Source organism: Diceros bicornis, chromosome 2 (genome assembly GCF_020826845.1).
Source record: "Diceros bicornis minor isolate mBicDic1 chromosome 2, mDicBic1.mat.cur, whole genome shotgun sequence".
NCBI lineage: Eukaryota > Metazoa > Chordata > Mammalia > Perissodactyla > Rhinocerotidae > Diceros > Diceros bicornis.
The window spans coordinates 44,854,400-44,877,932 of NC_080741.1; the positions used below are offsets into that span (position 1 = coordinate 44,854,400).

The following is a 23,533-nucleotide window of genomic DNA, read 5'->3' on the forward strand; positions in this document are numbered from 1 at the left end:
CCCAGCTGCTGCTATTTGTCATCCCTGACCTCAGGCTGGCTGGGCATCCTGGTTTCCAGTCATGTGCTCCCAGAAACATGGACAGCAGTCCTTCGGGGCAAAAATCCCAGAGCCAACAACGGGGTGTCACAGCTGATGGAGTATGGATATCATTGAGTCCAGCCCTCTACAACCGCTCTACAGATAGGGAAACTGAGTCCCAGAGAAGCCCCAGGGAGTAGAGTCTTTGTGTACAAAAAGCACTGGGACCAATCTTAGGCAAGGGTAGGTAATTCTGGGAAAGCTTTCTACATAGGAGCGTGCGGTCACTCAATAAACTTTTATTGAGTGTCTACTGCATATCAAGCACTGGCTGGGCTATGCTGTGAGGGATCATCAGATGAGTAAGAAATAATTTCTGTCCTGGAATAGCCATTTAGATCTGAGTTGGAGGGGCTGGGGAGAAGGAAGGAGCAAAGAATTAGACAGAATATTCACATACATCGTGGGCAAGAGAGCACTGGGGTGGGAGTCAGAAAGTCCAGGTGGCTCCTATCAACTGTGTGTTTCTGGGCGAGTGACCTTTCCTTTCTGAGCTTTGGCAACCCTGTCTACAAAATGGGTGTGAAAACCTCAGTTTGGCCAAACCCACAAAGAAGACATCTGGAGAACCACTACATTAACTCTAACATGTAATATGTGGTTGAAGACATTTTGATAAATGAATAAATATATTTATTTCAAACAAATACGTTTGTATCAAGGCAAGAGACTGGTAAGTGGTGAAAAGGTTACACATCCCCTTCCCGCTTAGCTGAAAGCAGCCCCCTCCCAACACCCTGAGCACAAGCCCCGGGGCAGACGTACAAAAGGAGGGACAACACATGTCTGGGGTGGCTGGAGGGGGCCAGCTGGTGGGGGTGGTGCAAAAAAGAGGAAATGGAAGAGGTGAGATGAGCAACATTTCCTTCCTGTTGTGCTGTCAATGGAGCATGATAGGAAGAAGCTGGTCTGAGATTCTGGCACAACATCTAATCAAAGCGGGTAAATATGAGTGCTAACAGAACTTCTATATTGGAGGGCAAGTTTATGGTCTAGGAATTCCAACTCTAGGACCCTAGAGATGGACGAGACTGACCCTTTCGTGGACTCGGCCCAGAATGGGGTGAACTTAGCCCAAGGAAGACAGAGAATTGGAGAGAAAGAGACAGAGAGTGAGACAGCGGATAAGGCAGGGCCAAACCAGGGCTCTTCCGTCAAAAAGCCAATTTGTCAAGTACTGGCTGGGCTACATCAGCAAATCATTTGGCCAGCTCTCAAGCTCTTGCTCTGTGCGGTAAGTGCCAGGTCCTCTGTGTGCAGATGAACAAGGCCCCTGACCATGAGGAATTTGCAGTCTGGTAGGGAGACAAATTTGCCCTGAACAATAATTCCCCTACAGACTCGGGAAGCTCAGGGCAAGACATCAGAGAGGTTTGGAGAAGCTTCTGGGGAGAGACAGGCCTGGAGCTGGGTCAGGAAGGGTCAGGCTGCAAGCAAAAGCTTCACAGATTCACACTTGGTTCTTGGCTGAAGAAAGAAGCAGGTGTGTTGAAAATGTGATGCCCCTTTTCCCTGTAACAGTAGATATGGCCAACGTGTTAAAAATATGTGTTAGGAATAACGTCAGAATAGTAAAGATTTTAAGGTCTCTACTCTGAAGTTGAAGTGGCATTGTATCCTGTAGGACAGGCCCTGTGCATCTTGGCTGCCTGGCTGCAGAGGCTGGGTCCACTACCCTCCCAGGGCAAACAATCCTTGCACATCTTAAAAGAGAGCAAAGAAGATGAGTTCACAGCCTTCTCCCTCCAGCTCACTTTGACATGGTGACATCCCCCTTCTCCTTGACTAGTTTCTCTTGCTGCAATACACTGCTGTCTCTGCTTTTGCTGCCCTTGGTGCTGGTGGAGAACATCTGGTAACTATCCTCTGGGTGGCACTTCCTCTGATTGAAAGAATTTGGGCAAGTGCTGCCTAGCTGTCTGCCACCTGGGCTTCCAGCAACCACCCCTGCAGCAGGGCAGAGAACAGGGAGTCAAGAAGGAAAAACTCAGGGTGTGAGGTTGGCTGATATTGCTACTGGGCTGGATCAAGATTGGGGTGGAGCTATGGAAGGCAGGATGACTGACTGGAGAGCAGTGGGAGGACCTGGGCCTACCTGGCCAGGCTCAGCCCTTCCTGGAACTCCCTGTTCCTGGAGCCGTGACTGGCTTTCCCTGACTGGAACCCTGGACTGTTCCAGGAAAAGGCCCAGCCCTTGCTGGCGAGATGCCTCAGTGAGTTCCAGGGAAACCTGGCCGCCCGTGCAAAGGCCCTGAGTTCCCGCCCTAGAACCTGCCCTGCACGGCAGGGAGTAGGAGTTTGGCGTGCCGTGCCTGGAAAATCAGCTCAACAGGAAACAAAGGGATGGAGAAATTTCAGAAGAGGATGAGATAATTTCAACAGCAAAATAAATAATGATAATAATGAAGTAAAATTAATACCTATGAGTCCATACTGATGAAAGAAAGAAAGAAGGAAGGAAAGAAGGAAGGAAAGAAGAAGAAAGGAAGAAAGGAAAAAAAAGAGAAAGAGAGAAAGAGAGAAGGGCTAACTCTTTCAGTAAAATTCCAATTAATTTAGAAAGAATGATGTAAATAGAAAATCACCATTTGGCAAACACCACAGTTATAACTGTTGTGAAAAAACATCAATGGGTGCTCAAATTAGTGGGCAAAAATATGATAAGAAACAGGATATTTGCATAGTCTCAAAGTACTTCCCTACAAGATGCTTATTAGTTACAAAGGAATAAATAGCAATTTCACAGTGGAAAACCTGGCAGACACCACCTTACCAAGAGATCAAAGTTAACACTGTCAGTAATGAGACATATTGAAATCATGTACCTCTGGTATGATGCACCAAGAAGGACATAGCATCGCTTCTGTGATGTTCCTGCCCAAAGTGCATAACCTCAATCTAATCATGAAGAAGCATCCAACTGAAATTTAGGGACATTCTACAGTTCTCTCAAACCTGTCAAGGTCATGAAAGACAAAGCAAGACTGAGGAACTGTCCCAGAATGGAGAGGCTAAGGAGACACAACAACCAAATGCAATGTGGGATTCTGCTTTAGATCCTGGACCAGAGAAAGGACACTAGTCGGACAATTAATTGGTGATATTTGAATAAGGTCTATAGATAATAGTATTGTGTCAATGTTAATTTCCTGGTTTAGATCATTGTACTGTGGTTATGTAAGATGTTAACATTAGGGGAAGCTGGCTGACGTGTATACAGAAATCGGTGCACTGGTTTTGCCAGTCTAAAAATTATTTTAAAATAAAAAAGTTTAAAAAAAGGAGAAGATCAGGAAGGAGCCCAGGTTCTAGAACTTAGCTGTGCCCCAGGATGGAACCTGGACTCTGTGACTTTTGTTGGGCAGCTCCCTGGGCCTTATTCTCCCTGTTGGTAACTAGCATTTGCCCTGGAGAGACTTGGAAACCACCACTTGGAAGGTCCCCTTTTCCCCTCTGTTGGAGTGAGAACACATCTCAAGCTTGGCCTCCACTCTGGGTGGCCTATGGACCCAAGGGAAAGGCAAATGTCTAAGTCCGAGTCCACTTCTCTGGGGAAATTCAGTTCTCATCATGCCTGTCTGAGGTAGGTACCACCCCCACCCCCAATACAGATGTGAAAACCAAGGCTCAGAGAGATGAAGCGACCATCTCTAGGTCACACAGCAACTACACAGAGCCAAATTCAAGCCCAGCTTTGTGTGACCCCAATGCCAGTGCCTGTAACCACCTGGCATTATTCTATTATTGCTCAATTCTAGTAGGGGCAGCAGGCATTCACCAAGCGCCTGCTGTGTGTCAGGCTGTCAGTGGGGCTGGAGGTGAAGGTGGCTGAGACATTGACCCTGGACCACGGGTGCTGTCCTGGTGAAGAGGTACCCTCATACTGCCAAGCACACGGCAGGCAGTGCGTCGCACATACATATTCATTCATTCAGTCTCTGCTCTTGCCTGGCCCTGGGCTCAGGCTGGTGGGTCAGATATGGCCCTTGCCCTGGGAGCTCAAGACCCAGTAGGGGAGCAGACAAGTAAGCAAACAGACAAGGCAGCTAGCTATACAGAGATACATGCCGTGATGGGGGTGGCAGGGGGAGAAGAGGAGGTGAAGAGGGAAGATGGTTTGGAAAGTCTGAGAGATGAGAATATTGCTGACACTATGGGTGATGCAGACACCACAGTACTTGGAGGGATTTTGGTCAGAGAAGTAGAATTGGGGAAGGGTGGAAGTGGGATCCTGTTGGAGAAGTGTCAGGATCAGTGAAGCTGGAGGTTGGGAAGGCTGCCTCGATAGGGGACAGAGTAAGCAAAGGCCTGGAGATCTGGGACTGAGGCTATTAGTGTCCTCAGCCTAGCTGCTGGGGAATCGTTCCAGAGAGGTGTGGTTGAGGACACATGTTTGCTAAAGTAATGAGGCTATCTTTGGAGGGGATGCTCCTTCATGGGCGGGGGGCAGTTGAGCTTGACTCATTTTCAATGAAGGGAACAGCTTGTGGCTATGCAGCCAAGGTGGGGCTGGGGCGGATGCAAAGGGGTGCCTTAAAGCAGGATGTGTGCAGGCTGCTCTCTGAAGAGCGGAAGAGCTTAGGAAGAAGAATCACTCCCTCTGCACTTCCCTGAGGAAGAAGGACGCAGGCGCTGCTGCTCTCCTCCTGGGCACGGGGTGGACGTCTCTGGGCAAGTGAATCTCGCGCTGGTAGGTTATGGCCATTCTTTTGCAAACATTCACACTCTCTCCTTGTGCCCCACTATCCTCTCTTGCTACCTCTCCACATTCTCAGCCCCCTCCTTCTGCCTCAAACAGTCCCAGGATCCCCTCTCATCCATCCCAGCCTGAGCCGAGTGTCACTTTAGGGCCTGGAAGGGAAGCAAGAGTTATGTGCCAGATACTCGTTTAATTATTATAAAAACTCCAAGAAGGAGGCATTTTATAGGTGAGACAACTAAGGCTCAGAGAGGTGAAGTAATTTGCCTAGAGTGACTCAGCCATTAAGAAGTGGACCAATCTATTCTGTTTGTTCTTCCATGCTATACCATGCTGAGTGTACCACCCTCCCTGGGGGTAGTGGGGATTATAGTTGTGTTTTTGAACCTAGCATAAGCTGAAATACAAATGTTAGGAGCTCTAGGGGTGAAATGTCAGGCAACAGGGAGAGAAGCAAAAAAGAAAAAAGCCGAAATGATTTGGGAAAGTTGTAAAAATCACACCTTCTGCGGCTGCAGCTTCCTGAAGAATCAGGCTCTAAAATTGCTTAGTTTTTATTAACTGAGCTAAGCTTTGGGAGGAGGGGTTGCTGTGTGATTTTATCTATGTCACAAACGTCCTCATTTCCCGATAAGAACCAGGAAACATTGAGTGATGTGGGGTCCCAGGGAGCGTGGGGAGCAGGCGGGCCTCACATATCCCAGGGAGCAGGAGGCAGTGTATCTATCAGGAGGCTTCAAGGGGCCCCCTGCCCCACTGGGACTGGACAAGGCCACTCTATTCCAGCCAGGCTCTGTGATTCCACACATCCAGGGAGGGTTAGTGCAGCAGACGGGGCTCTGGGCATGAAAACAGACAAGATACATGCAAGTGTTCTCAAGGGTTATTTGGGGGTAGATGGGGGTTGGATTACGGTGAGTTTTTTAGCCTCTGTCCTATTTTTTTCTTATATTTACACATTTTACATTGAGCATATGTTACTTTTGTAATCAGGAAAAATACATATTAAAAAAGTAAAGAGAGAATGTGTGTAATTGTTACCAGATACATACCCAGGTTCTTTACCTGCCACACAAGAGGGGCCAAACAAAACTAGAACCCCAGGCTTATGGCAAGGAAAGAGTTTTTATTTCGGGTAACGTCAGCCAGGAGACTAGAGCTCTCAAATTTGTCCCGTCTCTCTGAAAGATGGGAGGCAAAGGGTTTTCAAGGTTGTGAGGAATGTAGCTGCTTGTAGGGAGGGGGAGCCTGTGGCCTTGCTGGTCAGCGCTTTCCCGTCAGCCTGCATTTGGCCTTGTGAGGCTGCTGGCCAGGAAGAGGATGGTGAGATAAGGGAATCACAGGTGGGTGTCCTTCAACCGTCTCCAGATCTGAGAAACTTTAGCTTCTTGATATCAGTTTCCCTGTAACAAACCTCAAGAACTAGTAATTAGCCGAAACTTTAGTGTGAGCCCAGCTTGAGGCCACCTGGGCTTTTAACAATTTATAATTTTATCTGCCTTGTGAAGTTCAGGGATACAAAGGTTTAAAAAACCAATATTTACATATGAATGTAACTTAGAGAAGCAAGGAAAGAGGATGAGTGCTTTTGGTTTTAACCCCATATATGCTGGGTTTAATATAGGGGAACTGATATCAGGGCCGGCATCACGATGGTCCAGGACTCAGTGATCAGGGCTCTAAGGTCAGCTCTGCCTGGCTTGTGGTGTGGCCCTGGGCTTCCTGTGAAACTAGGGAGGTGACACCTGCTGCTTCTTCACAAGGGAGCCAGGAGCACTTGCAAGGACCTGGATGTAAAAGAGCCTCGGAAGTATGTCAGGACTGGTTACTATTGTTTTCATTGTGTTTTATACATCACGACGAATCCAAATGTGATGCTGCCCATGGTGGACCAAGCAGAGAGCAGCTGTCCCTCCTGTGAGTCTGAGGAAAGGGCCCACAGCGGCAGAGCTCCCAGTGTTTAGTCCAGGACTCCAGCTCTGGAGCCAACTGCAGGGACTTCATTTCCAATCCTGCGGGACACTTGCTGTGTGTCCTTGGGCACGTTATTCTCCCACTCTGAGCCTCAGTTCCTCATTTGTAAAATGGAAATAACAATAGTGCTTGTCTCCAAAGCCTGTTGTGAATAGTAAGTACATGAATACATTTAAAATTTGACAGAAGGGGACCACAACTGGCTTGATATTTCCTTTGAGAGGCAATGTAACAGTGTTTAAGAGAATGGACTCTGGGTTTCAGTTCCTGGCTCTACTACTCGCTTGCTCTGTGACCTTGGGCCAGTTCCCTAACTTCTCTGTGCCTCAGTGTCCTCAGCTGTAAAATGGGGCTGATAATAGTACTTAACTTCTATAAGGTAAATGTGAGGATTAAATTAGTTAAAATATGTAAAGCTCCTTGCCCTATCACCCAGCACACCATCAGGGAGGGCTCCGTGGTGTTAGCTGTTATAATGTTTGCACCAGATCTAATTCTCACCAAATCCTTTGCTGTATTATTTATTTTACAGGTGAGAAAACAGGCTCGTGGAAGTCAAGGGCTCTGGGACGGAAGCCCTGACTTTGTCTTGGAGCTGGCAGGGCCTGAAGGTTTAAGCCCAAGGGCATCCCAAACTGAGCAGTGAGGTGGAGACCTGGCTCTGCCCCCTGAGTTGGTCATTCATGAGTTCTCTCCCTGCGTGCCATTGTCGTGGCACTGACTTCTTTCCTCGTGTCCTCATTGTGTGGCTCTCAGTTCCTTTTCCTGTTTCCATTCATGCACAATCAGCCCCCCATCAGCCTTCCATTCTGGTATCCTGAGCGATGGCAGCCTGGTCTTCTGTTACTTCTCCATCTCTAGTCCCCATCCTTCACCCCTGTCTTTTAATGAGCTAGCCCAGACTCTGGACCTGGGTTCAAATCCCAGCTCTGCTACTTATTAGCTGTGTGGCCTTAGGAAAGTTTCTTAGCCTCTCTGTGACTCAGTTTCCTCATATGTAAAATAGATATAATAATAGTATCTGCCTCAGAGTGTTATTGCAAGGATGAAATGAGTTAATGCATGTTAAGTTCTGAGAACAGAGCCCGGCCCATAGTAAGTGGTTATGTAAGTGGTGGGTATTATTATTTTTGTAGTTATTATACACTGAGGAGTTTACTATCTGGTGTTTTCCCAAACCCAGGAAGAAGTAAATAGAGAAATCTTAACACTGTTACCAGTTCCCCCAAAGGCAAGTTTTCTGCCACATATGCCCCAACACCAGAGTGCTTTCTGCAGCTGGACACTGTGGTCGAAGTGTGAGTCACTTCACAATTCCTGCCTAAACTTTGCTAGCCACAGCTTGGCCAGGAATGCAGGATGGAATGCCAGAGTTATAGGCAGAGAGAGACCCATCCCAAGCTGAGCCAGGGTGGAGTCCAGGCTTTGGGACTCCATCTCCACCCCAGTCCTCCCAAAGCAGTCAGGGGATCCTCCTGAGGCAGGGAGCTGGGGGTGGCTACAGGGCGCATTCCATGACTCTGGTCCAGGGAGGCTATGCCAGCTGGAGGCTGCACTTGAACATTGCTCAAGTGGAAACAGTGGCGGCTCTGGGCTGGTCATGCTCCAGGGTCACAGGCTCTCAAGGCCACTGGGGCGGAGCTGGCCCAAGCTGAGGAAACAACTCACAGAAGGAGGGGTCTTGGTTCAGCTGTGTCTGGGGCACCAGTGGGGGAGGCAGAAAACCAGGCAAGGGAGAAATGAGGCGAGAGAAGAAGGGAGGGAGAGGGGTGACTGTGCTAACTCCATGATCATTTGTTGAATGGCTCTCAGATGCCAGCCCTACGCTGGTGGGTTCCAACCCCTGGGAATTCCCAGTCTAGCAGAGGAGGCAAGTGATCCTCAAAAGTGACTACTTCCAGGAGGTGGATACTAAGGCTGAGGAGTGACCTTCTGTGAGTGACTGGGGGACTGGGGCAGGGGTTGCACCAGGCCAGTGGCCCAGGCAGGCTTCTGGGAGGGGAGGATTTAGGTTGCATTTTAAAGGATATGATTTCCAAACTGTAAGGAAGCTAGCAAAATTACTGTTCACTAGAAGTGATCTTAAATGTTATTCTTGGTTTTACTTTCTGAAAGCTGGTGTGGCCTCTTGGGGTCACGTTTGATCTTGTTTATTTGTTCACTGGTATCAGCTGCACTGTGGGCAGCACACTCAGCATGAGAGGGGACCTACACGTGACCCTGTCCTCAGGGCCTCTTGGCTGGGGAGGAGGGCAGCTGTGGGGTTGATGTGGAAGGTGGAAGAGGGAAGGTGGTGAAGACACAGACGGAGACAGCAACACAGGCAGGGTTTGATCAAGCTCCATGGGGTCCAGATCAGGGGCATGCTGGTAAAGGTTTAACAGCCAGCTCTCAGCATTCTGGGGGAGAGGAGGCACACGCCAGGGGGAAGGGAAGCTCCAATTTGTAGTGTTTTCCTTGGTGTAAATATTCCCAGCATGACCAATTTCAAGCTACCCGTTTAACATTACTGAATGCAGAATTAGTTAATTCATGATCGTTTGTTGAATGCCTCCCAGATGTTGCCTAACTGTTTTTCACAAGCCTGTAGGAGCCAGGTCCAGCACATTGCTGACTTTGAATCTTCTCTGCCATTTGTTGCTGAGGCCAGAAGTCCTACTATCAGAGGCTCATCTTTCAAATTCAAGTTTGGTCCACGTTGAAAAGGGGAGCTGGGGGAAAGGGTCACCAGTCCTACCTTCTGTTGTTAGGGCCGTCCAATCCTGGGTCCATTTGCTGATGTGAAGCCATGGGCAATTGGGCTTCAACTCTCTAAATCTCAGTTTCCTCGTCTGGAAAACGGGCATCATAACAGCACTGCTTCCCAGGACTATGGTGAGGATTAAATGAGAAAATTACACGTGAGCTCACAGAAGGAGCTCAGCTGACATGGCTGCCTTCCCGACTAGATGGACGTAACAATCTCCTCTCTCTCATTGCCTCAACTGCGACTTCTCTGAGAGGCCTTGGGAGGTGAGCCCTGGATCCTCAGGAAGAGACATTGCTCTCCAGCCAGAGGTTCTTGCTAAGTCAAAGCTGGGGCCAGCCCAGGCCAGCAGCCTCAGGAAGTCACCAAGAGGATGATGTTATTGCCCCAGAGAAGCTGTGGTTTGCCTCTGTGAGCTTGGCTTCACTGTAGGGGAAGCTCAGCTGACCATGCCCTTGCTGTCCCTCCTCCTTAAAGCCTCCCTCTCTAGCCTTTATATAGTTCTCTGGATTCCCCAAAGGTTCCACTGCAGAGCTTCGTCTGGGGTTGCTTTACTACCTGCTAATCCATACTAGGAAGTGAATAACTGACACCCCCACTCATTCCTCTCAAGATGTTGCTGGACAAGCCAAATGAATTCAGGCAACAAGGAAAAGTAGTGAAAACACAAAAGGAAAAACAGAACCGGGCGAGAGGGCCAATTAAGGATGGGGTAACAGAGACCTGAAGGGCAGTCAGGAACATGGGGTTCATAGCGCAGTGCAGCCACTGACTACTCACTGCACGCTTTGCACAGGTTGTTCCCCTTCTTTGGCTCTCAGTTTCCCCACATGTAAGTTGAAGGAGGTGGACACAATGCACTCTCACTCCCTCAGTCTGAGGTTCTGAGGGCAAAAGGGTCACAAGAAGTGTATTACCTATTGCCACTGTATCAAATTACCACAGATTCCGTGGCTTAAAACAACATAAATTTATTATCTTAAAGTTCCAGAGGTCAGCAGTCTAGAATGGGTCACCAGGGCTGCATTCCTTCTGGAGGCTCGGGGGAGAATCTGTTCCTTGCCTCTTCTAGCTTCTAGAGGCTGCCTGCATTCATTGTGTTGTGGCTGCATCACTCTGACCTCCGTTTCCGTCGTCACATCTTCTTCTGTGATTTGGACACCCCTGCCTCCCTCTTAAGGACCCTTATGATTACATTGGGCCCACCTAAATAATCCAGGATACTCTCCCAATCTCAAGATCTTTAACTTAATCACATCTGCAAAGTCCTTTTTGATATATAAGGTAACATACTCACAGGTTTCAGGGATTAGGATGTGGATATCTTTGGGGGGCCATTATTCTGCTGAACATATGGAGGCTGCATTTTGCAAGGAAGCTCAATAATGGCGTTGGGGCATTGATGGTGGACTCTACAGAGGCTAGACCAGCCAATGAGGGAAATATCCTGGGCAACCAAGACCTTCTGAGCCCAAATTACACCTTTCTCCAGTGGCCCCTTTCAGTAACTACTGGATAGGGCAGAACAGAGGCGGAAGATAAGATGGGACCAGGGACAAGGCACTGTTCCTGGAGTCTGAAGTCCCGGGACCCAGATGCAGCTCAGCCAGTGACTTCCTACAGGAGTGTGGAAAAGTTGCTTTGCTCCTGAGTTAAATGGGGCTGACAGTTCCCTCCTGGTTTGCCTTACAAGACTACCACAGTGGATATGAAGGTGCCTGGCCAATTGTTGTGTGCACATCGGTGCTAGCTGCTGTTGTCATCGTTGTTGGTATTATTGGTAAAAGTGATGGGAGGGGCTGGTGGCCCCAGAGGTCAGGAGGACATGGAGAGATTCCCAGAGTGAAAGATCAGGAGGCCAGAGGCCCTAAGAGGGAAGAGAACAGAGTGTTTCAGGTGGAGGGGGCCTTGTAAAAGTGGCCTGGTCCAACCGTGAAACCTGCTGACGCTGGCCTCTGGCTTTGATCAAAGCAATCATCAGACTTGGCTGTTGGTTAAAGCAAAAGTCAGAGACTTTGAGAAGCCAAGTCAGGATCAAGGTCAGTGCTGACAGATCAGAAGAGCTGGTGTTTAATTAGTGGCAGCTGCTGACTAATAAGCCCTGATCAGGCCCAAGTGCAGAAGAGCACTCCCTCCTTCCAACCCCAGCAGCTCACAGACTTCCAACACCAGCCATGTGCTGGGAGTGTCCTTACTGCTACCCAGGAAAGGTGGGGGCTCAGGGACAGGAGACCCCAGAAGCACAGCAGGGGAATGGAGGACCCAGGAAAGGAAGGCACAGAGCCAAGTTCCTGGGGCGAGTCAGGAGCAGAGCCCTGTTTTAGGTAAAGCTGCCCAGGCTGAGCTCCTGGGGTGGGGACAGGGCATGAGTATGATTTTCTCCAATATTTGGCCCAGACGCCATTTGACAGGAGCCCCAGGGTAGGGCAGAGGCTCAAGGAGTAGGAGGACTCCAGGGCTCCCCTGGGAGATGTTCCACCTCAGCAGCTTTGGATATTTCCATCAGCTGTGGGGTCACAGTGTCACAGATACTAGAAGGGTCAGCTGAAGGCCTGAGTCAACATTTCTTTCAAAATTCTGCCTGGAAAAAAATAGACAAAACTTCTACTAGGAAGGACTGGGGAAAATGTTTGCAATATATATGCAAAAAGCTAAAATCCTTGCTATATAAAGCCTCTCATAAAATGAGAATCCCTCCCATTAAAACAATAAATCATTTATAGAAGAAATATAAACTGGCATAGAACGTATTAAAAAGTTCAGTCTCACTTGAATCAAAGAATAAAAAGTAAAATGCAAAGCTACAAGGTGGAGTTGATTTGTATTTCTTGGTTTGTGGCCCATTATCATCACCAGCCTACAGGCCCCACTCTGGTGGCTGTGCACGATTGCCTGCTTGGGCCACATATTCTTTTTTATCTCTTTCCTCTTGCCTCCCCAAACCCTCTTCCCCACTGGGGAACAATCTAATGTCTCTCTCCTTCTGGAACACAGAACAGGATTGAGCATAACCCTTGGTTCATGATAGACTCTGTCACTGGTTCACGTGAGTCTCCCTTTTAAAAATTATTTTTAATAACACAATTAAAACCCAGGAAACCGCTGCCCCAGAGGGAACTTGACCATGGACAGTGACTTGCCCCCATCCCATGCCTCTGGCTTCTCCTGCCCAGGCAGCTGCCATCTTGAATCCTGTGGCTGTCATTCCCCTGCTTTCTCTTTCATCTCTTTGAACTCCTTCAAAGTATATATATATATATTTGTTTCATTTGTCTTAATTTTATTAAAAGAGTATCATTTATATATATTTTAATGGGACTTGGAGATAATGGAGATATTCAAAAGGCAGTAAGGAGGTAAAGACTCACAGGGTGGTGGTGAGGGGGGTGAGGAAGGAATCTGGATGTCTCCCACGTTTCAGTCTTAGGTGACTGAATAGGTAGTTCTGCCATTCAGTTAGACAGAACAGGAGAGGAGGAGATGGTGGGAAGATGATGGACTCAGTGCTGGGCACAGCAATAATGTAAGCTAACATTTATTGAGTGCCTACTCTGTTCTGGGCACTCTTTGTAGAACTTGAAGTGCTCTACAAGAATGATCACATTTAAGCCTCACAAGAATCTCATGAAGTAGGAACTATTAATATTATCATTTTAAAGATGGGGAAACAGAAGGATGGAAAGGTTTACTAGGTTCTGAGTCTATCAACATGATGGATCACACCTTTCTGCTACTAACCTAGAAATACTGGATAAAATATTTTTAAAATATTAAATATTTATAAATGAAAATATTGACATAAAACTAAATATTTATAAATAAAATATTTTAAAAATAACAAAAGTAAGGGAAATCCTCAGGTGATAGAAGTAAAGAAAGCTTAAAGTCTTTTGGACATCCTAGAGAGGTAGCAAAAGTGGGTTTGGAGAGAGGTAGGGAACGTCTGGTTTCATCTTATTTCTCTCATACTACTCTCTGGTCCACAGAGCTCCAGGACTGGGAGTGTCCTCCCAACATGGCTGCCACGGCCTCCCCTCTGCCGCTCGCCACCAATGTCGCTAGTTCTGAGAACAGCAGCTACTTCTACGACTATGACTACTACCTGGAGGAGGTGGCCTTCATGCTCTGCAGGAAGGATGAGGTGCTGTCCTTTGGCAAAGTCTTCCTGCCAGTCTTCTACAGCCTGATCTTTGTGCTGGGCCTGGGTGGGAACCTCCTTCTTCTAGTGGTCTTGCTCCAGTATGTGCCTCGCAGGCGGATGACTGAGGTCTATCTGCTAAACCTAGCCATCTCCAACCTCTTGTTTGTGGTGACACTGCCGTTCTGGGGCATCTCCGTGGCCTGGCACTGGGTCTTTGGGAGTTTCTTGTGCAAGATGGTGAGCACCCTTTATACCATTAACTTCTACAGTGGCATCTTCTTCATTAGCTGCATGAGCCTGGACAAGTACCTGGAGATCGTCCATGCTCAGCCTCACCACAGGCTGAGGACCAGGGCCAAGAGCCTACTCCTTGCTGCCACAGTATGGGCTGTGGCCCTGGCTATCTCCATCCCTGACATGGTCTTTGTGCAGACACATGAATACCCCACAGGTGTGTGGAGCTGCTATGCGGATTTTGGAGGGCATGGGACCATCTGGAAGCTCTTCCTCCGCTTCCAGCAGAACCTCCTGGGGTTTCTCCTTCCACTCCTTACCATGATCTTCTTCTACACCCGCATTGGCTCTGTCCTGGTCAGGCTGAGGCCCCCAGGCCAGGGCCGGGCTCTGAGGATAGCCATAGCCCTGGTGGTGGCCTTCTTTGTGCTATGGTTCCCATACAACCTCACCTTGTTTCTGCACTCACTGCTGGACCTGAAAGTCTTTGGGAACTGCAAGGTCAGCCAGCACCTGGACTATGCACTGCAGGTGACAGAGAGCATCGCCTTCCTTCACTGCTGCTTCACTCCCATCCTCTATGCCTTTTCCAGCCGTCGCTTCCGCCAGTACCTGAAGGCTTTCCTGGCCACAGTGCTCAGATGGCACCAGACACCTCGCCCTGCCCAGGCTCCACCGTCCAGCTGTTCTGAGAGTAGCAGGCTCACTGCCCAAGAAGAAATGACCAGCATGAATGACCTTGGGGAAAGGCAGGCTGAGGACCCCCCCAACAAGCGGGATGTGGGGAAAAATTAAGCCTGAGTGGCCATACCACAGTCTGGTGACAGCAGATGGGACCCAGCTCAGTTGGGCATCCACTTAAAGTCCTCTCTCCAAGGGCCTCAGTGACCATGTTGCTAAACCCAGTGGTCAGTTCTCAGTTCTCCATTCTCAGCCAACAGCAGCATTTGCTCACTCCTGCCTTTTTCCTCCACTTTCTTCATTGCCTTCCAGGACACCATACTCTCTTGCCTGCATTGCTGCAATAGCTTCTCAACTGATCTCTGCACTTCCTTTCGTCATGCTCCCCTATCATCTAATCTGCATCCAGCAGCCAGAGTGATCAAGAGACCCTCAGCCCTCACTCCTCATCTCCCTCAGAGTAGCCTGAGGCCTGCCACCCACCAGGCTGCCCCTTCCCTGTAGCTCAGCTGGGGGAATATTGTTGCAATATTTTTGAATATTGTATCCTTGATGGTGGCACTAGGGTCTGGCAATCAGGAGGTGCCAGAGGTGCTCCACCTGGGGAACTGCCCAGGAACATGGGAGTCTACAGGTGGGAGGCAGAGTGAACACGTGTTCCTGGGGGTCCAGGAGGATACGCCTCCCTCTGCCTCCCATTTCCCCCTCTCAGGAGCCTTCAGGGCTCCCTAGAGCCGGCACAATCAAGTCCAAAATATTTGTCCAACTTCAAGGCTGGAGCTTTCACAAGTAGAATCCCGTACACTGTTTCACCTTTCTACTCCTCCACACCCCTTTTCATTTCCTGGATGCCAGGCACCCCTTGCTGTTTCTGGCACCTTCCCACCACTATGCTTTTGTGCTTGCCGGCTCCCTCATGTCACAGGGATCGTTTTCCAGCTAGGTATCCCTCCACCTTTGTCTTGTAACTGAATCCCACTTGCTCTGGGAAACCATTCCTTGGTCGCTCTGCCCTGTGCTTTGAGTGAAAATCAGATAGAGCATGGGACTTTGGCCAATTATGGCCTTACATTTCCCTGGCACAGTGATTCATTTAGGGATGGGCACATGACCCAGGTGGAGCTTGTGAAATGTAAAACAACTACAACATGCTAGAACAGAGGCATGAAACTGAAGCCAAGAGATGTGAGGTCTGGAGCTGCTCCTTTGTCAACTCGAACTTCAGAAGGTGAGGCGATAGCACAGTGAGTGAGCAGACCCTGGGGGCAGTGTTTGAACCCCAGAATCAAGGCACAGCTGAAGCTCATCCCAATCCTGGACTTGACAGTTACACGAACCAATAAATTCCTTTCCAGTTTAAAGTGGTGGTGGTTTGTTACTTGCAATCTAAGGATTCCTGACTGATATGCCCTGCCTCGGTGCTTTTCTCTTCATGTCCCCAATGGTCGGCATCCTCCCTGTCCACTGACATGTCCACTGAGAAACCTTTCCCCAGTGAGCCCCTGGCCCACAGTGACCTCTCTCTTTCCTGAGCTTCTAAAGCACTCACTGCTTTCCCCCTCCTTCCAGAACTACCTGGCACAATATGCCCACATCTTGCCATGTCTGTCCTGCAAAACCCAGCACAGAGCCTGGCAGACAGTAGTGCTCAGAAGGAAACTTTTAGGTGGATGGGATGGAGGACTGGAGAACACGTGGCTGGGTGAATGTAAGCTCCAGGAAAGCAGGGACTTTGCTATGTGTAAAATCTGCATCCCTCATGCTTAAGCCAGAGCTCAGACTATAGTAGGTGCTCACTAAGTATTTTCTTTTTGTGTACATGTGAGGAAGATTAGCCCTGAGCTAACATCTGTCGCCAATCCTCCTCTTTTTGCTGAGGAAGACTGGCCCTGGGATAACATCCATGCCCATCTTCCTCTACTTTATATGGGATGCCGCCACAGCATGGCTTGATGAGTGGTGAGTCAGTGCATGCCTAGGATCCGAACCCCAGGCCACCGCAGCAGAGCACGCTCTCTTAACCGCTATGCCACCGGGCTGGCCCCTCACTAAGTATTTTCTTGAATGAATGACTGGATGGATAGAGAATTGAGCAGGTGGTCAGTATTCTGCCTACTCTTTCTTCTCTTCCCCTGAGCTTCAATGGATAGTCTAGTCACAGCACATGTGTCACGAGCAGGGCTGTCCCTGGATATTGCCTGAGTTGACCTTGCTGATTTTTCTCTCTATCTTCCCCCCACCCCCACCATCTCTTCCAGCTCTGCCCCAAGGCCCCAGACTCCCCACTATCAGGAGGGACTCTGAGCTCCCTCAGTCCCCTGGGAAATGAAGCTCTGGATCTGAAGATGGTGATTTGTTTGAGGGTGTAGCGGATGGGGTTCTATTTTAGAGCTCCTGAAATCTTGCCCCACAAGGGACCTCAGTCCTGCCCACATGGCAGCCTGACTGGTGAGATGCAGCTTGAGCTGTACTGATGGAGTCTAGGTCCCTGACTAGGTCCCAGGCTAGAGTCTCTGACTTGGTGCCCATGACGCACAGACGGGATGGGGCAAGGTATGCCAGGTAAGGGACACCCAGCAAGGCTTGTCACCAGCACTGGCAGATTTGTGTGTGTGTGTGTGTGTGTGTCTGTGTGTGTGTATGTGTGTATGAAGTCTGTGTGCATGTCTCTGTGTTGCCACGTGGGCTGTGTGTAGTACATATGGCTGTGTATGTGGATCTGACATGAACGTGTCATTGTGTCCACGTGGGTCTGGGTTAGTGTGCCCACGGGTTTTTTATCTATTCTTATGAGTCTTTCTCTAGCTGTGTAAGTGTGGGAGTGTGCTCTCTGCAAACAACAGGTGTATAAGAAATACCTTGAAGCCTGTGCCCAGAGGGGAGGAGAAGGGCTGGCCGCAGGTGACCCATTGGTTCCTCTCATGTCTTAGTTGCCATGTACTGCAGCTGAGCACGGTGAGGGCTCTGACTGCAGTGCTGGTTGTGACAAGGCATGCTGGCACTGGTTGAGGAGTGAGTTGGAGGTGGCCTTTCACAGCCCAGGCCAAGACAAAGCCCTTTCCATCCTGACCTTATTTTCCAGCCTGGACCTTGGTCCCTCCTGCTGCTCTCTGTCTGCCCAAAGACCTGGCTCCCTGTCTGCACTGCCCACGTCTCCCCCAGGGGTCTCAGGAAACCCCCAGGATTCTCCTGCCCTTCAGGCTCTGAGGCAGGGTGAACGCTTCCCCTGGCTGACCCAGGGAGAAGGGCAGGCTCTGCCTGGGAGGAGGGCTGCCCACCCTCCACCCTGTGAAGTGTGGTGTGAGTGTTCACAGCAGTTATCGCCTATGAAAACATCTCTTTTCTTTCCGCAGTGCCTGCAATTCTGCCACTGGTGTGTCATCCCTGCTCTTGCTTTGCTATAAGCTATCCTCAGGGAGAATACACAGAGTGGGCTTTTCTCTGAGGGAGAAAAAATTTGGTGCAGAAGTGAGGAATTGGGTCAGGACATGTAGTGCCTAGCTGCAGCCTTGGGGATCTCCGTCTTCTTCCTGCCTCAAGGCCTCCGCCAGGGAAGGAAGGGTGGCCTTTGTAGAGAGTGTCTCCAGCTGTCCCCATGCAGGGGGCATAGAGCTACAGGTGCCATGGGCCCCTCCCCTGCCAGCACGTGGGCCTTGGCCTCTACATGCACAGTCTGATCCTGGGGGCTCACTGGTGGACATCCCTACTGTGGATGGTACGTTTGTATTCACCTCACACCTGATGCACTGAGGCTTCCCTTGGTCCCAGGCATACCCTCAAACAGATTGCAGGGTCCATGAAGTTCCTGGAAGATCTGCACGAGGTCACGCTCAGTTGAGACCTCTTGGTCCTGACTCAGTGGATGTGGGCCCTCAGCCTTGCCCCAGCCTGTCCATAGGCCAGGCTTCTGGTCCATATTCCTTTGGGTGTGGGGAAAAGGAGGGATGTGGCACCTCGGTCTGGGCAGGGCCAAGGAGGTGTAAAGGTGCTGCATCTCTGCCCCTATCCCCACACCTGCTCTGGCACAGGTCCTGGCTGCGTGGGGAGGTTGTTGGTAAGCTCCCCGTGGATGGCTTCCACCTTCCCAGCCCCCTTCTCCCTCTCCTGTGGTCTCTACGTGACTCTTCTTGTGCTCCTGCCCTTGTGGAATAGGATGGGATATCTTGGCTTCTCCTAGTCAGTCAGAGGTCTATCAGGATCCAGGCAGACATCATCATTTTGGGGTAGCTAGATTCAGAGAAAGGCAGGCCCTGGCCCCTAGTCTCATAGTTAGTAGGGACAGACCCCTGCCCCCAGCCCAGGCCCCTGCCCCCTCTAATAGTCTATTATCCTGGCAAAACTGAGGGCAGAACAGGCAACTTCAAGAGAAAGGAAGAGGCCAGTCAGAGATGTGGGAGAGGAATAGCAGAGAGAAGCCCCACTAGGCGGTCCGTGCAGGGGGTCTGTACTGCCTGGGCCTCCCTTCTCCGGGACCCTATACCAGCTCCCACAATCACTCCCCCTCCTGTCCCAACCCCAGCCAGGGCCCTGCCATCAGCCAGCTGCAGCTCTGGCAGCAGCACCCTGTCATCCTCTCCCAGCCCTGGTAAGCATGCCTGGCAACGGGGACTGTCTCCATTTCATATGCCAGAAAGCTGAGTAATGGCAGGGACATGAAGTAAATTAGCAGAGATTGGAAGCCAGGTTTCTATAATTTAATCTACATTTAGGGACTTGGGGGTCAGAGGTGAAGGAATAAGAAAGCAAACCCTATGGGCTCCAGTCTGGAGCAGGCAGCAGGAGGAGGAAACCAGGACACAGCAACAACACATAACAGATGTTGGCAAAATTGAACTGCCCTGTATTGAAAATTTGGGGACCAACTGTGGCAAAACTTAAATGTCAGGTGTGTGGAAGTGATGGAGAGTCAGTAAAGTAAAAGAGTGACAATCAGAGGTGCTTTTGGAAAAGGATCTCTGGCAGCAGGGTGAACCAGTGTGGAGAGAAACGCTGAGTTCTGAGCTATAAGAACAGCAGTGGGATGGGGAAGGGGGGATATGTTTCAGAGGCACTGCAGGGGGTTAAGCTGACATAACTGGGGCCTGACTGTATGTAGATGAGAGAGAGGGAGGAGGTGAGGGTGTCTCCACCGTATCTGCATTGGGGGGTGGGGTGGTTGGTGGTGTCCTGAGCAGAGAGAGGCAGGGAAAACAGGAGAAGGGGGTGGTTCAGGGCAGAGGTGAGGGAACAGATGCTGATGCTGAGTTCTGCATGGGCCAAACTAAGTCAGAGATGCTGTGAGACCCCCACGGGGAGATTGGGGGTATGGAGGTAGGAGAGAGCTCTGGGCTTAGCGACGGTTGTGGAAACCAAGAGAGGGGTTGAGGTCACCCTGAGGTGGGGTGCAGAGGGGAGATGAAGGCCCTGAGGATGGACCTTAAACAACTCTTACATGAAGGGCAGCATTTCTCTAGACCTACTCTATCCAATACGGTAGACACTAGCCACACGTGGCTATTGAGCACTTAGAATGCGGCTAGCCTGAATTGAGATGTCCTGCAAGGGTAAAAAGTACATACCAGATCTTGAAGGCAATATGAAAAAAAACGTAAAACTATTTCATTAATGCTTTTTATATTGATTATATGTTACAATGTTAATATTTTGGATATATTGGGATAAGTAAAATATATTATTAAAATGAATTTCACCTGTTTCTTTTTACCTTTTAAAAATATGTCAACTAGGAAATTAAAAATTACACCTAGAGCTTGCCTTATATTGCTATTGCATGACACTGTTCTAGAACCTGGATTCCACAGGATGTGGAATAATTGTTAAGGAAAAAATAAAGTGGGGTGGGAGGGTGGAGGCTAACATCTGCAAGATGCTGCGTCACTCACGGTAACAGGTTTCTGTTCTTCAGGACTTGTCAAGGCAGGCATTATCTCCCTACCTGAGTTGCCCACAGATATTTCCCCTTCCCCTGGACTTCCTATGACAGGACAGCTCTGCAGAACCCACTGTGAGAGGTGTTTTATTTTTTTATTTCTTTGTGAGGAGATTAGCCCTGAGCTAACATCTGTTGCCAATCCTCCTCTTTTTGCTGAGGAAGATTGGCCCTGGGCTAACATCCATGCCCATCTTCCTCTACTTTATATGGGACGTCGCCGCAGAATGGCTTGACAAGCGGTGTGTTGGTGTGTGCCTGGGATCGAATCTGCAAACCCCGGGCCACCAAAGCGGAGCACGCGCACTTAACCGCTACGCCACCGGGCTGCCCCGTGAGAGGTGTTTTAAAGATAGGCCTATGAGGTGACTAGAAGGAGACCAGAGAGCAAGGAGGGCAATCAGGACAGAGGTAGGAGGTCCCACAGAATCAGAAGGAGGGGTGGTCAGTGGGGGTCTGGGGCTTCAGAGGGACAAGAGGAGGTGGAGACCCTAAGAGAGCCCCTCTGGCCAGGCCTGCAGCCACCTTGGCAGAGCTCACACAGTAGGCCGCAGGCGGTAGCGGAAGCGCACGTCATGGCTGGGCTGTGTGGTGCCAAAGCCCCAACGCTGGGGGTCCACGGGTGGCACAGGTGTGTCAGGGTCCATTAGCTCCAGGTCAAAGTGTGTGACCATGAGCAGGACAAAAAGCTTCATCTCACTGAGGGCCATGAACCTCCCAGGACAGATGGAGACGCCCGAGCCCCACGGCATGGTATAGTGGTGGATCTTCTTGCCTGCCTTGTAGAAGTCCACTTTTCGGCTACCATTGGGGTTGAGGAAGCGGTCATACTTGAAAGCAGTGGGCTCAGGGTGGATGTCAGGGTCCATATGCACTGAAAGGTAAGGGAAGAGGGCCACAATGTCTCCATTGCGGAGCAGGTACTCCTGCCCATTGGCCATCTTCAGGATGTGGTCACCGTGCACTACCCTGAGGAGGGTGGGTGCAGCCCCCAGCCGTAGTGTCTCTTCCATCACACTGTCCAGCACTGGAGTGCGGTGCATGGCACTGATCTCAAAGTTGAGGGACTGCCTAGCCTCCAGGCCGGCCTCCCCCAGGACCTGCACAGCCTCCTCCCTCACAGCCTGCAAGGCTTCTGGGTGCTTCAGGAGGAACAAGAGGGCCCAGAAAGAGGTAGGCCCCGTGTTCCCCTGGGAGGCCCAGAGCATCATGAAATTGAACTTGTCCTGCATGGCTGGAGCTACTCCCTGCTCCCTCAGAAACTGAAGCATGTAGGATATCCAGTTGCTCATGCCATCCTTCTCCAGGTTGTGTTTCACAGAAAGTGTCTTATGGAAGAGACGCTGGAGCCGGCCCACTTCTAGCCACTCTCGGGGCCCCAGCAGGGAGTAAACAAACCTGGGGAACAGGCGATCAAACTTGCGGAACTGGGCGAATAACTCCTCTGCCTGTAGCAGGTCTTGCTCCTTGTCCTTTGTATAGCCAAACAAGCTCAGGTAGCCAGCCTTGAACAAGACGTTGTAGCAGAAGTGAAAGAGGCCATCCTCATGCCAGCAACTGGTATCTGGACTCCGGCCTGTGGGCCCCAGTATGACCAAAGACAGGCTATCCAGCATGACTTTGTTGAGATCCTCCAAGCCATCCCCCATGAGGTGCTTGGTGCTGGCTGAGTGTATCATCCGGTGGTCTCCCTGCACTGAGTGGTATCCAAATACCTTTAGCACCAGTTTTTCTGCATACTTCACAAAGTCCAATTTTCTCTGTGCATCCTTGAGAATGGGGCCAAAGGAGAGGGGGTCCATGACAAAGGTGAAGTACTGGCCCCCTAGCTGCACCGTGAACACATCCCCGTGCTTGGCCCGCATGTGCTTCAGGAATTCAAACATATTCTTCCGGAAAGACATGGCATGGCCCAGCCAGGGTATGGAGCCCTTGTCCAGAGGGGGCTCCTGGGGCCTGCGTTGCCGAAGCAGCCCCAGCAGGTACAGGTACCCCATGATGGCCACCAGCAGAACTCCCAGCACTGGACCCCAGAGCACCATGGCTGTGCTCTTCCAGGTTGAGCTCTGGATACACTGTCTCTGGGTGACAGAGAGGTTTTGAAAGTTGGGGATGGAAAAGTCTTTCCACCTGGATCTTGCCCTGGGCTGCAAGTTATAGTAAATAACCCTGGTGAGACAGTACCTGGGAGCAAAAAGTTCCTCTGGATTTAGCACTTGGTAGAGCCCGATCATGTGGGAGGAGGAGGCGGGACCAGGAGGAAGCCCAGAGGAAGCCTCTAGCTATGGTCACACCCCCCTCAACAGCTTCAGGTTTTGCTCTAACCTTTTTAGACTCAGCTGCAGCATCTTCTCTACAAAGTCTTCCTTGACCCTCATGACTTACTGACCATTCACGTGGTCATTTATTTACTCATGCATTCATTTATTCATTAATTTGCTAGCTCATTCAGCAGAAATGCACCAAGCACTAAGTTTCACATCCACCCGTTCTTTGTCTTTAGAAGACCCACAGAGCTTCCCAGACTGAGGACTCTTCAAGCAGAGGCTCAGATTTCAGTCTCTGAGTCTCTCGCCTGAGGCAGGGCCTACTGGTCCAATCGGATCGCACAGTTCTCTAGCAAGGACAGATTGGGAATCTTGGAATTATGAAATGTCAGAGATGATAGGGAATTCAAACCAATTGCTTTATTTCATGATAAGGATCTAGGCTCAGAGTGTAGTGGGGACTTTCTCTGAAAGCTGCCATAGCTTAGGTGAGTGAGTTGACTCTTTACTGGGGGCGTTCTGTGAGATGTCAGGCCTGGTCCCTGGCAGCAAGTCCAAGAAGGAGAAAGCTGTGCCATTGACTCTAACGCTTTAATCAAGCAGCCTGGCCCAGTTTTGCAATAGTTGAGGTTCAGATTTAATTCAACCAGTTCTGATAAACCCCCAAGTTACTCTTTAACTTCTTAAATGACAAGCAAACAGGGACTTTGTCTCCTCAGAAAACCGTGGGATTTCCACATGCCCTCTTGAGTGAACTCCCTTTTCCCTTGTGTAGCTCTCC

General features: G+C 49.9%; 2 protein-coding genes across 2 annotated transcripts in view; one reads left to right on the forward strand and one right to left on the reverse strand.

Moving 5' to 3' along the window:
* Positions 1 to 15,905, forward strand: part of ACKR2 (atypical chemokine receptor 2) — a 39,491-nt gene extending 23,586 nt beyond the window's left edge. Inside the window, exon 2 of the mRNA XM_058555925.1 lies at positions 13,487 to 15,905. Coding sequence (XP_058411908.1) covers positions 13,516 to 14,670 — 1,155 coding nt within the window. The 5' untranslated portion in view covers positions 13,487 to 13,515 and the 3' untranslated portion in view covers positions 14,671 to 15,905. The remainder of the gene's footprint in view (positions 1 to 13,486) is intronic.
* Positions 15,906 to 21,021: 5,116 nt separating this feature from the next.
* Positions 21,022 to 22,527, reverse strand: LOC131420972 (5-beta-cholestane-3-alpha,7-alpha-diol 12-alpha-hydroxylase). Its single transcript, XM_058567438.1, has one exon. It carries the CDS (start codon positions 22,525 to 22,527, stop codon positions 21,022 to 21,024), a length of 1,506 nt encoding a protein of 501 aa, XP_058423421.1.
* Between the last annotated feature and the right edge of the window lie 1,006 nt (positions 22,528 to 23,533).

Coding starts and splice junctions, on each gene's coding strand:
- LOC131420972 (XM_058567438.1), bottom strand. CDS start 22,527: ATGGTGCTCTGGGGTCCAGTGCTGGGAGTTCTGCTGGTGGCCATCATG.